At 35.8% G+C, this 18,736-nt stretch overlaps 2 protein-coding genes across 4 annotated transcripts; both read right to left on the reverse strand.

Annotated features, from left to right (window-relative positions):
- Positions 1-1,005: 1,005 nt before the first annotated feature.
- On the reverse strand, positions 1,006-6,124 carry LOC103705046 (10 kDa chaperonin, mitochondrial-like). Its single transcript, XM_008788637.5, has 3 exons — positions 5,907-6,124; positions 2,037-2,176; positions 1,006-1,299 (listed from the first exon to the last, which is right to left on the reverse strand). Exons 1-3 carry the CDS (start codon positions 6,009-6,011, stop codon positions 1,251-1,253), a joined length of 294 nt encoding a protein of 97 aa, XP_008786859.1. The 5' UTR covers positions 6,012-6,124; the 3' UTR covers positions 1,006-1,250.
- Positions 6,125-8,017: 1,893 nt separating this feature from the next.
- LOC103705044 (hydroxymethylglutaryl-CoA lyase, mitochondrial-like) lies at positions 8,018-18,422 on the reverse strand. Of its 3 annotated transcripts, XM_026803849.4 has the most exons (10): positions 17,957-18,344; positions 16,729-16,762; positions 16,438-16,611; positions 14,208-14,385; positions 12,599-12,778; positions 10,345-10,425; positions 10,089-10,252; positions 9,602-9,738; positions 8,536-8,651; positions 8,018-8,452 (listed from the first exon to the last, which is right to left on the reverse strand). In XM_026803849.4, the coding sequence occupies exons 3-10, from the start codon at positions 16,602-16,604 to the stop codon at positions 8,204-8,206; spliced, it is 1,272 nt and encodes a 423-aa protein (XP_026659650.3). In that variant the 5' UTR covers positions 16,605-16,611; positions 16,729-16,762; positions 17,957-18,344; the 3' UTR covers positions 8,018-8,203. The 3 variants fall into 3 exon arrangements, with proteins under 3 accessions (XP_026659650.3, XP_026659649.3, XP_026659647.3); XM_026803848.4 differs by lacking the exon at positions 16,729-16,762 and having other exon boundaries at positions 17,957-18,422; XM_026803846.4 differs by lacking the exons at positions 16,729-16,762; positions 17,957-18,344 and having other exon boundaries at positions 16,438-16,631.
- Positions 18,423-18,736: the final 314 nt, after the last annotated feature.

Consider the following 18,736-nt stretch of genomic DNA (forward strand, 5'->3'; position numbering starts at 1 on the left):
GGCATGGACCAGCAAGAGCTAGGTTGCAGCCAGAATGACACAGAGTCTCAGAGCATGATGCTGCCATGCGATGACGTTCTCGAATGATTTATGGGCCAACGTGATTTACCTAAGACAGGGAAAAAGTTCCATTGGCTTGGATTCCTGAGTCAAACTTGATCCAAGCTCACATCAAGGCGGCACCCAAACTCATGTCCCATTTAATTTAAATTTTAGCTCAAAATGAGCCCACTTGAACTCAAAATTCAAGCTCGAAATTAGTTTCAAACACGATTGATCAGGCCCATGTTTCGTCTAGCACAGCTCAATCACACCCCCACATACACCCACCAATAATTATCTCGCACTCCAAGATACATGACTAAAACTGGAAATATCTCATGTCCAAGCCAAGGTGTGCGACCTTGTGACAGAGCCCTAGTTCACTGCGACATTATGGCCAACACCTTGTGGAGATAAAGAATCATTGACATATTTGAGGGGCAAGACACAGCAAGGCAGACAGCAAATCGATGGTAACGCAAAACAAGGAATCATCAAAACAGCAATACTCTCAAACACAGGCTAAAGGAAATTCATGCAGGATGCGGACAGCAGAACCTCCTAAAGCCGTGCTACTTTGAAAATGACACCTTGACACCGATGCGCAAAGGCAATGCTAATAGCAATTCACAGTTCTAAAACAACATTCAAATTAAAATATGCCATTCCGGCCCAAAATAGATGGTACAAAACATACACAAACCATAATGATTCGATATCAATATCTAATACGGACGGCATATCGAATATCAATACGTCAAAAAAAATCCATATTATACCATATCAATACTATGCAAGTATGACAACAGTATGAAATCCAATACCAAGACGGCGAATCTTAATTCAAATGATAGACTTAGCCAGGTTCATGCATGTCAACAAACTACAGAATACAGATAAGAGGGTCAAATCCTCCCCAGGCATTGAAAAAGTTAATCCAACTGCACACATTCACCAACAATATGAACTACTACTACTTTCCATAGGTAGCTGATTCTAATATTAAAGTTAATGTAGATAACAAAGATCAACTTCGACTGGCAATTCCTTATTAATTCTCTCAATGCATGCATTTAGTTTTGTGCATCAAAATGACACGAATGACTGAGAACATTCTCAAAATTTTGCTTTTAAGAGGCCTTTTCCTGGTCCAAGCATGATACATCTCACTCACTTTGACAGCTAGAATATAAAGCTAATAATATGAATCATTCATGGAGTGTTCCCAGTATGTCGTCATCCCTGAACAGATGATACCTGAAATGAAATAAACAAAATTAGTGGTCATTGGCATCGGAATGAAGAGTTATAGTAGGCTACAATTTTCATTGCAGCATAAATAAAGACAGGAAAAGAAGAAAAGAAATCTAAGAACTAGCCAAATGCATTATTACTTCAAAAGCTAATATAACTGGGAGAAACCAAATTGTAAAGTTGTTTAGCAATTAGTTCAGCTTACACTATGCATTATGAATCAATGCAATGTCTTAAACCTTAAACAAAGAAAAAGATATACAGTAAGTTTGCAGGAAAAAAACACAATTGTGTATAATACAATTGTGTGAAAAAAAGGGCCTAAGCAAACTCGCAAAAAGCCTTTGTCTTCACGAACATAAAGTTAAAAGCAAAAGTGGGTTTCTCTCATCATAGCAGCAGAAAATTAAATATACAAACATATTTCTATATTTTATTGATCAATAGTGAAGAAAAACTTCAATAAACATTCACGGAGGGATTAAGAGAGAGAGGAGGACCGAGAAGAAAAAAATGAAAAAGACTGCAAGCCCTGCCCAAAAACCAATACAGAAGGATGGTGCCCATAGTCTCCAAAACTGCCGATATGATTGATCTATGTGTGTAACCCAACAAAACACAAATCCATCAACCAATCACAGATAAATCTTGTAACTAATATGAAGCCACATTTCTGATATATACATCTGCTTGGGATTAAAATGTAAAAGAAAAGGATGGAGAAAAAAAAACGAGCTTACTCCTTGTCGCCAAGTTTTACTTCAGTTCCTCCATACTCAGGTAAAAGGACCATGTCTCCTTCCTTCACGGAAACAGGGATAACATTCCCATCCCTATCACGTGCACCAGGGCCTACTGCTACAACTTTTCCAGAATTCAACTAAAACAAAAGGTAAAAAGATAAACAAATTAAAAATGATCAATTAAATAATAGTGAGCATGTCCATTCAAATCTACATTGAGAAAATGATGAAAAATGTTGCAATTTAAAAAAAAAAAAAACATTGACAAAAACAAGTTCAGGATATATGTTCCGTAATAGCAAGACTACAATAAATTACATTTTCACAGATGATGATATGACAGCCTAATTGAATTCATATTAACCAAAAATAGCATATTTACCCAATAGCCTAGCCGTGTCAGACAATAATGGAACCAACTTAAATAGGATGGTTAGAAGGACCTTAATAAGAAGGCACTTTCATCATCAAACAAGATTAACCTGCATTCAAGATAGTTCTTTGCATCAGGGAAAGCAGCTGTAAGTCAGCTTAGGGAATGCAGGGAAGAACTGCAAGAGAAGTGCATCTGGGATGTGGTTGAGTCTTCCTTGATGCACCTCATACTATCTTGTAAGGGTTTCTCATTTCCAATGTAGGTCATGTTCTAGGGAACACTAGAGTTGGGTCACTGCAGAAAAACAAGCAAATTGAGAGTCTAGCAGCATTTTTTAAGCCTGGTTTGATTCTTTATAAAATACTTATCTAAATTCTCGGAGTTATGGGCCACACAGTAGGGTAGAAGAAGCTAAGACAGCAGGTGCATAAAATCAGATTCTTGTTGGCATTTTGGTGGTAGTATAGACCTTTGGAGTATTAAACAGTGTTAAAATTAGGGCAAGGGACACTCTCCAAACTTTATAATTTATTTGATGGTATTTGAAATTTTTGTTTCTGTCAATTTTGGCCAGAACTGACTGAACTTACTTTTTTTAACAACTATATATGCTTAATATCATACAACATTTTCTAAAATTTGTCGATAGTATGTAATAGCATATACCGAAAGGCTCTAATAATCTGATCTACATTATTTTTGGCCAATCGTTGTTATTATAGTGGTATAATCATGATGTGCTTTAACAAATTAGAAAGCAATGCGTGTTCCTGTAACTCTTCCTTTTCTTGCTTAGATGAGTTTTTTTTTCTCTTTCCTATGAAAAAATTGATACATTAAATGAGATAATGAAATAAAATGGGTTTTTACTCTGATTCTTTTTCAAGCTTAGATTCTTGAAATAAAAATAGAATGAAAAATGATTACATGGCAAATGGCTTCGAATAAGACATGCTTAAATGATGCTTTTCTTGCTCAGATGTGTTAATAAAATGAAATAGAATAAGATGTGCTTAGACAGAATTTTTTTTCTTTCTTACATGGTTATTAAAATGAAATATAGAAATACGCTTATAGGATGAAATTTTAAAAAATGGGGAAAACATAGGAAATTATTAAAGCATAAGATATCTAATGCATCAAACTTTAAATTAACTTAGTCTGAAACTACCAAACTACACAAATAATAATCCTAGATAACTAAAACATAATAAAATAATGTGCAATAACTTTTCTTGGCTATGAAATAACTTTCCTTAACTTTTTTCTTATTTTTTCTATTTTTATCTCTATTAACTTTTCTGACCAAAATTACAAATCGCGAAGTCAAACTGCCAAAACCAAGAAAATTGCCAAAATTGAAATTCTATGAAGAGAACAAAACCAGCTTTTAGAACCTTGATGGAAAGGATGGCATGCAATCATCTGTAAGAAAACTCAATTGACTCTCTTGTCTCTCTATTGAGAGAGAAACAAGAATAATGCTCCCAAAAGATAAAAGTATTGGCAATTCTCAGAAGCACATTCTATTTGTGCATATGTATGTTGAGGAAGGGGTTTTGAGTGCCAAAAGGTTCCCAATGCCATTACCCTTTTGCCATGGCTCTTAGGATCCTCCAATCCCAACACCTGCAGTATCTTCCAACATGAAATAAGCTCCCCAAAAAGCATGCATGCACATGTGCACACATCCCAAAAGAAAGGAACAAATGACATAAAGCAGCATCTGACTATCCAAATTTGCTAACCTCATAACTAATATTTTTTTAAAAAAATATCCCTCTCCATGCATGCCCACCACTATAACAATGCTCTCAATCAAATCCTACAGACTCGATTCTCATGAAATTTTAAAAGGAAAAAAAAAAAGAAGGTGCTTCTAAAATTCCAGGATTTTCCACTACAACCCACTCAGGGTATTTTAGGAATTGTTATATCAACAATCATCCAAAGCATCTTATAAAGGCATGACTGAGGCTTGGTAACTGTACTGGTTGATACGAAGAATAAGTATCAAAAAATCAAGTCAACCTTCTAGGAGTTAGATAACCCACAGTAGATCCTACAGGGAAGCAATCCCCTCAAAATTCTCATTTTCTAAAAATCTCCCCAACTATAATAATCATGCACCAGGATCCCTATCTCAAAGCTATACAATGGACTATAAAGCAAGCAGCAGCCAAGACAGTATGATTATATTACAAATATCTTATCCTTACTGTATCACCCTTCGGAACCACAAACCAACACAGCTTTAAGGCATCTACAGAAGAAAAGATCATTATTAAATAAATAAGAAACCAAAGAACCAACAATTTAGAGGTGGTTGAAGACATCCTTTAAGTTAGAAAGGTATTTTTATCACCTCAAAAAATTATGAAATGTCAATTAAGAAATAAAAGTTAAACATTAAAAACTGACAAGAAATTATTGAACATATCTGCTACCATTGACTTTTTTTCAAAACACGCACCAGTTGATTGCTTCAATGTAGGAGTCAAGGCCAAGGCCTCCAGAGTCCAGACCAACAATGTGCAACCATTGAAAAAATGGCGTGATAATATTGTTGAAAATTTTACATGTGTATAGTTTTCCATTCTCCAGTTTCTTGATTGAAAATCTTGTTGGGCTTGACATCTTTTGATAGAAGTGCGAAGCACCAGAATATGATATACCAACAAGAATTGTGATTTGTCATGGTGTCGATGTTTCTTAAATCATCAAGAAACCAAGATTTTGATATGCCAAATGGTTATCTAGTAAGAATTTAAAAGAATAAGTATTGGGATTTTCAGAGAGTATTCAAGTGTTTTACGTGTCGAGCAAAGCAATCTAAAATACCCATTTAGCAAAGTAGAAAGCGCCCAGCTTTCAAAAGAAATAACAATAAGGAAAAAATAGAAAAGAAAATAAAGGGAGGATAATAAAACCATGAACTAGCAATTGCCTATGCGTAACAACCAACTAACACAGTGTACCTAAAAAAAGAAAATGCTGAAACCTTCAAACCAACATCCAGATACAATTGCAACTGAGTGACAATAAGCACCATATTGTCACGGTGCCAAATTCAGTAGCAGCCGATTCGAGCATTCTTGACAAGGTTGCAAACATAGGACCGTTGGATTCCCTACCACATCCTCATGTGCTCACCATGAAAAGTAAAGAATTGCCCTTTAATGTTACAACCCCATAAACCACAGGTAGGAGCCATAAACCGATCCATAGAGCACACGAAAAACTAATCAAATGCTATTGAAGTGCCAAGCAAGCCAACCAACACAGAATCAATTACTGAAAATAGAAACAGCACAGGATAAACATAAAAGAGTGGCCTGTTCACTATTGGAGCACAAACTAGGGCTCCAAGGGTGTAATTCACCACAAATCACATGAAAAATCCCCAAAAAAATCAGTTCAAACAAGATCCAGAGGCAGAAAAGATAGATTATCTGATTCTTTAGGAGAAGAAAAGGGTCCAAAAATGACACCTTGGTGGTCTTCTCAGGGAGAAGAATTCCAGCATTAGTCTTGGAAGGGGGAACGATCTTCTCAACAAGAACGCGATTAAGGGAAGGAATGAGACGCTTGGCCATGGGCAATGGAGGATCGAGCGGTGGTTTCTTGAAGTGTGGATGGCCCTGGGGTACGGCGATGGGGGACGTTTAGGGCTTGAGGAGAGGTTTTTTGGAAAAGGAAGGGGTTTTAAGAAGGTTCTGGAAAGGCCTCATTAGAATTAGAAATCGGAAAAGAGGAACGTTCTCGAACAATTGCTGATTTCGGCGACCGGGGCTAAAACTCGGTAAAGTAAGTACCCACGAACGATCTGCTTTTGTGTAAAAAAAAAAAAAAAAAACGATCTGCTCTAAACAGATCCAGATTTAATATAAATACATTTAGATTATAAATGATGAACCATCTACGCCCATTTTTTTTAACCTATTTAACTTATTTTGATCTATTTAATGATTTCATCGGGTGAAAACACTACTCATTTAACCTATTTAAAACATGTTTAATTTGTTTAAACTAGTTAAAATCTATTTATTGTTTTATTTCATTCGATCTACTTAATTTGTTTAAACTATTTAATCGAACCTGACATGTTTAATAAATGAATCAGATTATATGTTTAATAAACATATTAGATTCAGATCTGAATTTTTAATCTGTTCAATAAATAGTTCAGATTCGAGTTAACGAATTTTTGATCTGATCCTTATCTAATTTGAATTGATTCAATTGCTACCCCTAATTAGTGGGCATTACTCATAGTATGTGTGGATGGATGCACACAAGTGAAATATTTATATTTGTACACTTATCTTCTACTTATTAGTATTGAAATTATTTTTAATAATTTATTATGTATAATTGGCAGGCATCTTAGGAAGAGAGTAAAAAAAGGGCATTTGGGAGCAACATGATTGAGTTTTACTTTTCTAATTTCTTGTGATTACCTTTGAACATGGCTTATCGAGATATTTTTTATTACTAGTCATATAACATGGCCGCTAAATATTTTCGGATATAGAAAAATTTAAACAATTTTTATCTAAAAAAATTAAAATTAGTTGATTACTATTTTTTGAAAAATAGATACTTTGAGCGAAGTGTTGTAGATCTTGTTGAGATCCAATAGTGGGTATCATCCATTGAAGAATTCTAAATGGAGATATCATAAATTAAAAAAAAAATTATAGTGTTAGGATTAAGATTATACATATGCACAGGTAGTTCAAAGAGAGCAACTCACAAACAACCCGAGTTTGGCTTATATGACAGCATAAAGATAAGGAAGAGCTTTTCTAAACTAGCTTGGTAGAAGATGAACAGAAAACTTATTGAATTTGATATGTTAAATAAAATATTTAAACAAAAAATTAGAGAGGTTATCAAAAGAAATAAAATTGATATACAATAGAACATATTTGCCCAATGGCTTAGGCATTCTCTTCATGAAAACATGAAACATGTAGTCCCTTGAGAAGCATCGGGCAAATATATAATATGAATTCTACGAGGATCCATGTAAGCATATGTTTAGTCCCACATTGACAATATACTGAGTAAATCTTAGATATTTATATAGGGTCAAGAAACTCAAATAACACATCCTAGCTAGTCTTTTTAAAGAAGAACATGGGTTGTGATAAATTCTAAGGAGAATGATGGTTGTTAGCTTGGTATCCAAATTTTGGCCTTCTCATGGATGATGAAACACGTATGATGGCTTTTAACTATAATCACAATTTGTTCCTCATTAGAACCTCAGCTTGCTGATGGCTGCCTTCCACTAGATGGGCTTTTAGTTGATCAACAAAGTACTTGCATCAAGGCAACAGATATGAACAGATATGATCTGATGAATTTGCATATTACACTTGAAAAACCAGTTGGATTGCATAACACACCCAACACATGCATTTACTCATTCTCGGGACCCTTATCTTGAAGATTCCAAACTTTATGTTGCTAATGAGAAATTCATAACCTGAATCCTAATTTTTCCGAAACGGGTCATTCTGGAAACAGTAGTATATTTTGACTCCCATTCTGTGATTCTAGCAAGCATTTCAACCCAAAGTTTGCAAGCTGAAGATGCATAGAAGTATCCTGCCATCAACAACAGGAACCTTCAGATCTCGAGTTGCATTTATTTTAATTTGTATACAGAACATATTAAATGAAGCTTGCCTGCCCATGAGATGACTCGACTTTATTTTACTAAGAACATAGAGACCATATTAAATTAGATAATTGATGGATCCTCCTGTACCATTCTACATTATATCTTAGATGCATCTGCAGTAATCCGGCTCAGAGCAATGGCAGTTTTCGACCCAGACTGACGCCCCAAATGCTTGCAGATGAAGTCACCAGCAGCCATTAGTTTGCTCAGGTCCACATTGGTCTTTATGCCTAGCCCATGGAGCATGTAGACGACGTCCTCAGTAGCGACATTTCCCGAAGCACCCTTTGCATAGGGGCAACCTCCCAGCCCCGCAACCGATGAATCCACTGTGCTGATACCCATCTGTAAGAATAAAAGGTAAGCTGCTCAAATGAAGAGCCAATTAAATCTGGTTTTATGGCTAAGCATCGAAAGAAGTCACCTACTTGGAGGGAGACCAGAATATTTGGGAGAGACTGGCCATATGTATCATGAAAATGGACAGCAAGCTTCTCTACAGGAATGACAGACATGACAGCCTCAAGCATTGGAACTACAGTGCCTACACAACAAAAGGGAATAGTGTTATTATAGGAAAGTTAAAAGATACAAACAATAATGTCTCACTAGCAACACCTAATCAGCGACCATCTCTGGTAATGATTTTTCTTGTGGAGACTGGAGGCATGAGAGAATCGTTTGATTTTTCAAAATCAGTATCTAATTGGTCCAAGACTGTATAGAGGTAAACTATATAGAGATCTGACGTAATTGATCTGCAAAATTCTTTTTCATAAAGTTTCTTTTGTCGTAACTCATAAGAAATGGGGCCCAGGCCACACTAGAGCCTTTAATATTGCTAACAGCAAATCTGCACTATGTTACATATATGTTAGGCCTCAATCTCAAGTGCTAAAGTGGAGATCATAACTATCATATTCTGTGCATGAGCATTCTGAATAGAATGCTATTGCTTTGCACACAATCTCCTCCGATAACTCCTTAATCATGCTATTGGAGAGACTGACCTATTTCTTGTTATGAAACTTTCACTCACTTTTGTTGTTCTCATTATGGCATCTACCTTCTCACAAGGAATTACATATGTTTATATGCTCCAAATCTGTTGAAGCTCTCCAAATTTCCATTTTTGTGTGATCATTTACGTTATGTTGTTAATATAGAATTTTTCCAAGTGAAGTGGGCAATGGCACAATGGTCGCACCCCTCCTCCAAACGGAGGAAGTCCTGGGTTCAGTTCTTAATATGGTGTTTTCCCTAAAATTTGGACCTAGGGGACCTAGCCCCACCCCCCAACTCAAAAAAAACACAAAAACACAAAAATAACCAAAAAATCATCCATTATTTATAGAATGAGTTGAGATAGAATGGTACTAACAATTCTGCACACCGAAATGCACTCATACTACTAGACTACCAATATTATTTATAGATCTTTGTCATGGTTGCAATGTGCGCACAATTATGATTGAGCGAAAGCCCAAGTCTTACCTGGAGTACCAACTCCAATTGTATCACCAAGTGAAATCTCGTAGCAGCCCATGTCATAAAGCTCTTTCGCCACATATGCCACCTTTGATGGAAGCACAGATCCTTCTACTGGACATCCGATAACACATGACACATACCTATCAATTTAAAATTGATTACTTAAAAGTCGGTAATTGTACTAAAATTTATAGTCTTCAGGTGCTACTACTTTTAGTTAGATGTTTAAACAATAATTTGCAGTATAGATACATGAATTTAATTGCAAAAATTTTGCAGAATAAGATATGTAGCATTATAGAATAGATTGGACACCTTATTGACATTTGTGTAGCTCAAAAGACCAATAAATATTGATTTTGATTAAGCAAACTGATTGGACAGAATTCTTATGCTTAAAATCATGATCTGACACCGCAATCCATATTGATTTACATCCATGCCTCATAATTTAACATGGAACCATAGTAAATTAGTAAGTAAAACCTACCCACGAACAGGAATTGAAAGTCTTCTTGCAGTGAGGGTGACATCGCGATAACGGTTAAGGCTCTCTTCTATGCTACAATTGATGTTTGACAATGAAAAGGACTCGGAAGCTGATGCAAAAATAGCTACTTCCTTTGCACCTGATGCAACAGCTGCCTCAAATCCCTGAAACATATGATACATAACCATCAACTTTTCCACTGATAATGACCGAGCAAGTATATTATTAGATTCAGATTTTTAACAATAAGACTTACTTTAAGGTTGGGAGTTAAAACAGGAAGTTGTGCACCTTCTACATCTTGAATTGCTTTCATGACATCCTTTGAATCTGCCAGCTATAAGTCAAAAATTAAATTAATAACACAATTATCCAAGAGGTAGAATTTGCAATTGAAGTTGACAAATAATTCGACCGAGGTTATTAGAACAGCCAAGCATGCTATTCAGAACTCCCCAAAAACACTTATAAGAAAAGCCTGAGTTTTGTATATTGTAAAGTAGCTCATGCTAGCCCTCACCACCCCCCTGCCCCCCCCGGACAAAAAGGACATAAAGTTTAATTTACTATTTTGGATTCTCAGCTTAGGAGTCCATCTCAATATTACAATTAGCAAAAAACTATAGTGGGCAGTTTGGATTTTAACTGATGGCTTGCTAGTTAAGCAATCAATGCTTAAGTGTTTAAGTGGTTCCTCATTGCTTTTATGAAAAGTTTGATAAATGCCATCGCAAAATCATCTTCTTAGGCATAGCATGCGGATAAGTTAGACAATGCACTTCTCCATAATTGTTTGGTGGCAGACTTAACAAACTTTGGCTGTTGGCATGCAACCCAAAGGGTGATGCTGGATCATTCAAACACAAATCAGAATTGATCTACTCCCTATATCAGCCTCCAACCTCCCACGTTAACTTTGTCACAGAACTCTAATCTTCATATTTCAAGTTAAAGGCAGCTTCAGGTTCAGCACAAAATTCCATTTTCCACATGCCAAAGTTTAGGTTCTTGTTAATGCTACCATAAACACTCGACCCCAAAAATACATGTCTTGATATCTTCATGCATCAAAGGCTGAGGCCTGTATTGGCTTAAGATATATCCTGCTTGAAGAGATCACCAAACAGAATTTGCAAAGTGCTAATGAAGATCCTAGTATATGTGGTGGAGGGTGTGGGATGTGAAATATTGAATTGCTGTATGGTTTACATGTTTATGGTCCTTACATGATTTCAAAGTACAATTATGGAAGATGAGGACATATTGTGGCAAATCTTCATTGTTGGGTTGCCGCATTGGATTGTGAACATCCTGTTGAGTTGCCAAGGTTTGCCTGTTACATAGCAATATTGCTCATCTATCACTAAATAGCCACCCAAGTTAAAACTAGAATAGCCAAAGCCATATTTATCCCGCTACTCTGTCACTTCCTTATATACAGTCTAACAAGCAACCTGCAACTTTCTTGATGTAGACTCCTGCAATAAAATGCCTTTATTATTCAAAAATTTACATGTTTGATCAGCAATGAAATTGAAAACAAGGTGTAACATTAGTCCAAAATTTAGTCTCTCATGATTAAACATTGTTTTTTCATGAATTAGACTTATTGACCAACCGTAATTGTTTATATAGGACTATTTGTCATGTTAGTGGAGAAACAATGCACAATTGACAGCATTCTACCACTTGGCTCCCAAAATTCCCATGTAAAAGAGGCATCTTTCTTGCTCATCTAAGTTATATAGAGAAATATAGCCCCTGTTGACAGCAACAGAAAATGGATCAAATTATTCCTCTATCCCATGCAACAATTTCCAAAGAGTATGTAAATCTGCAATCACTTAGAGCACTTCCAAATATTTAGGACTGATTCAAGCAAGGTATCTGTAACCAGTTTGGGTTCAGCACAAAATTTTCCTCAACAAGGAAATAAGACAAGCTCCAGCCTGGGAATTTAGCTTGCAACACAAAACTCTCTATTCAACTCAACTGAGCTCAATAATATACACACACATATAACTAGTTATTATTTAGTGTTTATAAAAGAAAACCTATCATTTATATCTATTTATTTATTTAATACTAAGTTATAAACAATTTGATGTACAAGCAAATGTATCTTAACCAAGACATCTAACTGGTGAAACATTTACTAACTTAAGCCGTTGATTGAGGTCTAACTTCTGATATTCATGCACTTTGGTAATTGATGAAATCCCTATTTCTATGGTTCATTCCACCTTCTTCCTTCAAATCACTACCCAACAAACTTTCCCCAACTTTGCTGGTTTCTTCAGTAACCTCAAACTCTCAAGGCCTCCACCACCGACACCTCCCCCACTGAAATTCAGTGAACTGTAGGTCCAAACATATAACAAACTCAAAGAATTTTATTTTAACTTATTCAACAACATTATTCTATAGGAGAGGATAAGCAAATGAATATACTGGATTTCAAGGAATATAAAAAGCATCCCACGTAATGACGAGACAAGAACTGAAATTACCTGTGGTACCCATTTTGGAGAGACAAAACTTGTAGCCTCTACGACAGATAATCCAGAGGACACCAACCTCTGTATCAGTTCAATCTTGACAGACATGGGTATAATGGTCTTTTCATTTTGTAAACCATCTCTTGGGCCAACTTCCACTATCTTTACAAATTTTGGCAGACCTCTTAAAAACTGCAGGTGCCATCTTAAACAATCAAATGATGCCCCATTGTATAAAATTAGAAATAACAAGCAAGCATGAAGATAAAATCAGTATCAAAAATTTCCACATTACATAGTGAAAACATTGCAGCTGCATTACAAAAACATATAAACAAATACATAAATAAATAAATAAAGAAGAATATACAAAATAGAGGGAAAAAATAAAATTCTGAAGCAAGGACAAGTTTTTTATAAATGCAGATTGTTTGAACTAATTTGAAAAGTATAACATTTTCTCAAATTTATTTTTTGTAGGTATTATCCAAACCATGGTCAATAATAAGCAGTACACTTAAAGTTTTATTTCTTGAGATTCACATAAATTTTTTATACATCTTCCCCAAAGGTAGTTAGTTCAACGGTTCCATCCAAAAAAAAAAAATAAACATAGCAATTCTAGATTTCCCATCATAGTAGCCAAAGGCAATTTCTTATTGGTAATGAATCACGTCTGAAGTCTTGTTGCTATCAATTGCCAGACATCTCATTTAATAAACCTCAAGAGGAACACTTAGAAAGACATAAGGTCAGAAAATTGCATCTTCTACAATTTATAGAAGCTTATTCATTGTCACTCTATTACTTAACTACTATTAATGGGAAGAAGAATTCAAGAATATATCTTGAAAAGACATCATAGAAAGTTTAGCACAACAGCAGAAATATACTCGAACAACTCAAGTATGGAAGGGGCAACTTTTTTAACAGTGGTAAGTAGAATGATATGGCTGACACACTGGATAAAGAGATAACTTTACACCCAACTGCAGAATTTAGTTTTGTGGGTTGTAAATTGCATGAAACCACTGGATGTCTTGTGTAAGGCCTAAAATGCCTATGCACGAAAAATCACACATTTTGGAGGCCTCTTGCCCATGCATCAAGACCTCTCATATATAGTCTTACTATCATAATTATGCATGTTGATTTTTTATTGATTTGATGCATAGGGTAGAAGTCTCCAGACAATGTGACTTTTTGTACATTGTGGGCCTCAATCACATCCAATGATTTAGATTTACATGTTTCAACCCTTACTACAATTGCACCCATAATAAAATCTCTCTCTCTCTCTCTCTCTCTCTCTCTCTCTCTCTCTCTCTCTCTGTGCATGTGTATGTATCTCACATCCAATCGTTCAAATGTACATTTTTCAAACTTTAACATTGAATTTGCAGTAGACATAAGGTCCTCTCTTTACACCCTATGTATGTTACAACTTCACCAATATTAATACACGCCTTTCATGTGTCATGTGCGTGCAAGTGTGCCCATGTTTTCTGAATCATAACACTTCCCAGCAACTACAGAATAATTATTAATTAATATATTGATAAAAAGCTCGAAATCAATTGAACCTTTTGACAGTCAAAAGAAAAGGAATATTATAAGTCACCTTGTTTGCTAGACCTCTTATTTGCGTGTCATTGCAAGATGAACAATAGCAATGATCTTGCATATGCCATGAATCACAAACAGAGTCAAAGACTATTCGACTTCTACGTGTGGCTTTCAAAATTAAGGGATCTCTGCAAAACTTATCCTTTGGCTGCCTTCTCCAGGCATATTCTTCCCTGCAAGGAGAATGAAAAACATACAACACATGACCTTTTTAGAAACATAAGCTAAAATGGAACCAAATATATGGAAAGCAGGAATCAAAAAATAAATAAACAAAAATGCAAATTGTGGTACTGAAAGAGTAAAACAGATAATATTAACAAGTTTTACTAAAAATGACCATATAAAAACTGCAACATCAATATTGTCAAAAAAAACAATCAAGCTATTCGATGTTTCATCTGTTTTAGGTGTTTTTACAGCACCAATGTGACTTGATCAGAAGCTAAGTTAGAATCAAGAACAAACAAGTTGTAGTAACCATCGAGAGAGAGAAATAACATGAATATCTGGTAACACCGATCTTCTAATGGATTGCCAAGTGGGAACCCTCCTTGAGAACAAGTTATCTCCATTACATTTCCTAGGAGTTTGTCACAGGGTCAAGTTCCACTGAGCATCTCTTTATTCCAGACCATTGTATGAAAAGCCACATTCCCCAGTTCACAGACTTTACTTCTCTAATAGATTGATCACGAATTCTGTGGCACCATCACTTTGTTAACTTCTTATCCAAATCCTAGTTAGAGTTCTGTGACTTTACCAGAAGCAATTGGCTAAAAGATTCAGTAAGTTGGCATTTACAACTTGATTCTGCATCTTTTACAGAGACAATCTGATCTCCTAAAAAAGCAGGAAACAAATTATCATAATGTACAATTTCAAGAACATGTATGGTGAAACTCTTGCCCTGTAATAAATCCTTTTATTTACTTGATCTCTCCAATTTGGGGCATTACATCATCTGGTCCCATAATTCTGTCATGGCGACCAAAGAACTATCCAAATCGATGAGAATTAAAAATTATATATACAAGTATGTAAAGCACGTGGAGACCAATAAGCAATTCACCTGCCACTCTTGCTGAACTATCTTTATTTTCTCGTCATGCATCTAGTCTTTTAGTTAGATCACAATTCACAAACTTTGCACTTCTAACTACTTCTAATATGAGTTTTATTTTCTTATTTTTGAGAAGGGAGGTATTGAAATATTTGTTGTACTACTTGTGTTGAATAAATACAAATTTCATAGAGTGGGTCATGTTAAATTATAAGCGAGGGCTATAGTCTACTACAGTGCATAATTTAGGTACACTTTCACTAGTGGATTACCTTTTAGTGTTATATTCTAACACTTGCTCCTCACCTATCACTGAGGATAGCATTGAAATTAAAGATTGAACCCAATTGTAGGAAGATTAATCAACCATAACCATAAACAAAAACCATCAAACCTTCTGCCAACTATTCAGCTATGAAAACTTGAATTGTAGTGTTACTACAAATTTATATAATCAAACAGTTAACGAAATGCCAAAGATTTTGATCCTTCATATTTTGTTTCTCTAGAATTGAATTTCAAATTTATCTATGCACGAAGCCAGAAGCCTCCTGAACGAAGGTTCATGTGTAAGAAGACCAGGTCATTTTTAGGACGACCACCTTATTACACAATATTAGAAATGATTTTAGTGCAAACAATTACACTAAAGAAGATCTTTTCTAAATGAAAAGAAACGTATATTTCTCTTGGCAACTTACTTGTTCATCTTGTCTCTCTTTTTTTTTTCACATGTCCAGGTGTAGATCATGTCTTTTCCACTTCCACTGATTGCTAGATCATCATCAGCTATTAAGGCAACATAAATCAATCTTGTTTGAGAGTTTCTTGAACCATTCGGGCATTATTTCAACAAGTTATATACATACGATAGGCTTGAATGCCAGAAAAATGGAAGATTAAACCATTAAGATCATCTGATTATTGGAATTTATAATGTCAATGATTGTGGTGGGGGGGGGGGGGGGAGAGGAGGACGGGTTGTGGTATAGAAATGAAAGCAGATAAATAGGCAGGCATGATAAGAAAATAAAGATTTTACTATAGAAGCATTAAATTGCTCATAAAATAGCTAATAATGGAAATATTAACAATCAAAAAAACTCAAAAGATATCACCAGATGATCAATGACAAATTCAAGCACAAAGAAGAAAAACTTACTCGCAGCTGTTAGAAGAGCTGCATTCTCTGCCTTCACTCAAGCAATTACCAATTTCTGTTTCATCTAATATAGGCCTGCAACCACTAGAACTGCACCTTTGAAGCCTTCCAACATAGTTCAAGTTTGGCAGGTTGTCGAGACCTATCGGCTCCTCTAAGCTGGACATTCTGGAACTGGATATCGAAAAGGAAATTGGAATAAATGCACGTGATAAGCAGGTAGTCCACCATGAATATTTTGACAAAATGCTTGATGTCCGCATTATATCAGTGCAGTACAGAGAAACACACCTCAGTAATTAGCAATATGCAAAAGTTCAAGTACCTGATCATCGTGCAAACAGATCACATGAGAAGTAACAACTATTTCCAACTTTTACATGCACAAACAAAAATGTGATAGCACCCATAAAAGTGACAGCAGTATATATATCAAACTAGATGGTTCACAAATCAATGGATTGGTCCTCACTGACACGGAAAAATAAGGCATCTTAAGAAACTATGTTAATCCTAGCTGAAGTTTCTCAAAGAGAGATGCAAGACACATTACTACAACATATAACCGGAGAACATTAAGAAGATAAAGCATGACCACATTTTCATATTTAGGCTTGATTATAATACTTTGAGTTTGATGCCCACAATGTAAAGTTCGATGAACAACTCAACAGCCACTTTTACTACAGTCAATCTCATCTCTTTGAAGGAAACTGTTATGGCTATTATTATAGGCCAGTTAAGTGTATTCAACGACATCACGACTCATAAAGAGTAATACAAGTTGAGTCACTTTAGTCTGAAATTGGGCACGCATGTATGCTGCAATATCCTGCATATCACAAGGCACTGACTTGTGCAAAAGTTCATACAGCTCGGTACCACTACACACCGATTTACTCCTTATTGTCAGTTTAAGTTACACTATATACAAACATTGAACACACATGATATCTTATGGCCAAATTTGCTAGTACAAGATTAATTTGCCTATTCTACACATTGAACAACGATGTGCTAAACTTACAATTCAAAGCTACCACTAATTACAAAGAACACAAGTAATGAAGTCGGCAAAGACACAAGTGAAATATGAGAATTCAGTAACCCAAACAGATCACATGCATTGGTCCAACAACTTAACTTCCACAGATCTAATTACACGAACATGCTCATCCGAACCGACATCAAGAACCGAAGGGAACTTAAAACATAACTCAGCAAAAGAAGGAAGGCACTGCACAATCAGCCATTTCAGCAGAAAATGAGCTAAATACATCCTCCCATGATATTCCCAGCAATCAACTTAAATTAACAGGTAATAGTGATCGATTAAGAAAAGAAAACAACAAACATGCGATAAAAGCTGAAATTATTAGCCAAGAAACATGACAAGCCCTATAATCAAGTTCGAAAACATCGACAGAAGAGGGCTAACCCTCAAAACTCAATTCAACAAAAGGCGATCAAAACCAAAAGAGAAAAAGAAAACGGAAAAAAAAAAAAAAAATCAGCCGACCTGAAATCGAGAGGAGCTCTACAAACAAACCGATCGATCCGAATGGGAATGAATACAGGGGAGGAGATCTGGGGTTTTAATTTTTTTCCCCCAAATTCAAATTAGGGATCCAGAAGACCAACAGAAATTGACCGACCAGTTGATTTTGAATTTCTTGGAATCAAAGCGAGTGTTTGGGATTGGATGGGTCTGAATGGGTGGGTTGGTTGGGGAGAGGGGAAGGTGGCGTAAACGCGCAAACGAAGGAAGTTAGCTGAGCGGTCCGTCGTCTTTCCCTTTTTCCTGTTTTCGCGGCGTTTGTCCGAATAAAATAAAAAAATCGCCACCACAAAGAGAGAGGGAGAGATACAGGTGCCTTTCCTTTGATCGTTTTTCCCTGCGTTCGGCCGCCTAAAAGAAAAAATCGCCACCACAAAAGAAAGACGGAGACGCGTGGGGTTGGCACGTATTTTACAGTTGGGTGGGCAGCCGCGTCGGTGATCGCGTGCCTCGGAACATGACGAGGAATTGGGACCCTCCCGATTTTAATTTAATTAATTTAATCTGGGATGCCCAATCCAACCGTTTATCTGATGGAGCTATGGAATCGTTTGATCTGACCGATGGACGGCTACTGATTGACGTAGTTGATACGCCTGGAGTGGGCACACGTGGAGTATTATTAATGGGCCAAAAGAGACCTGAAACTGGACAACGTGGAGAAATTATTACCTACACCTACAATGCTAATTTTTGTAAGCCTCAGATCACCAAACACATATCTCAATGCACTATTATATA

This window comes from Phoenix dactylifera, chromosome 14 (assembly GCF_051530095.1).
Source record: "Phoenix dactylifera cultivar Ajwa chromosome 14, Ajwa_hap1_PhDact_Kaust_v1.1, whole genome shotgun sequence".
NCBI classification, from domain to species: Eukaryota; Viridiplantae; Streptophyta; class Magnoliopsida; order Arecales; family Arecaceae; genus Phoenix; species Phoenix dactylifera.

Excerpts from the sequence above, each read along its gene's own strand:
- LOC103705046 (XM_008788637.5), bottom strand. The coding sequence starts at position 6,011 with ATGGCCAAGCGTCTCATTCCTTCCCTTAATCGCGTTCTTGTTGAGAAG. Across the intron at positions 2,177-5,906 it reads TCCCTGAGAAGACCACCAAG|TTGAATTCTGGAAAAGTTGT; the intron begins GTGTCATTTTTG and ends CTTTTGTTTTAG. Across the intron at positions 1,300-2,036 it reads GTAAAACTTGGCGACAAGGA|GTATCATCTGTTCAGGGATG; the intron begins GTAAGCTCGTTT and ends ATTTCATTTCAG.
- LOC103705044 (XM_026803848.4), bottom strand. The coding sequence starts at position 16,604 with ATGTCCAGCTTAGAGGAGCCGATAGGTCTCGACAACCTGCCAAACTTG. Across the intron at positions 10,426-12,598 it reads CTCCAAAATGGGTACCACAG|CTGGCAGATTCAAAGGATGT; the intron begins GTAATTTCAGTT and ends TTTGACTTATAG. Across the intron at positions 9,739-10,088 it reads CTTTCAATTCCTGTTCGTGG|GTATGTGTCATGTGTTATCG; the intron begins GTAGGTTTTACT and ends TTAAATTGATAG.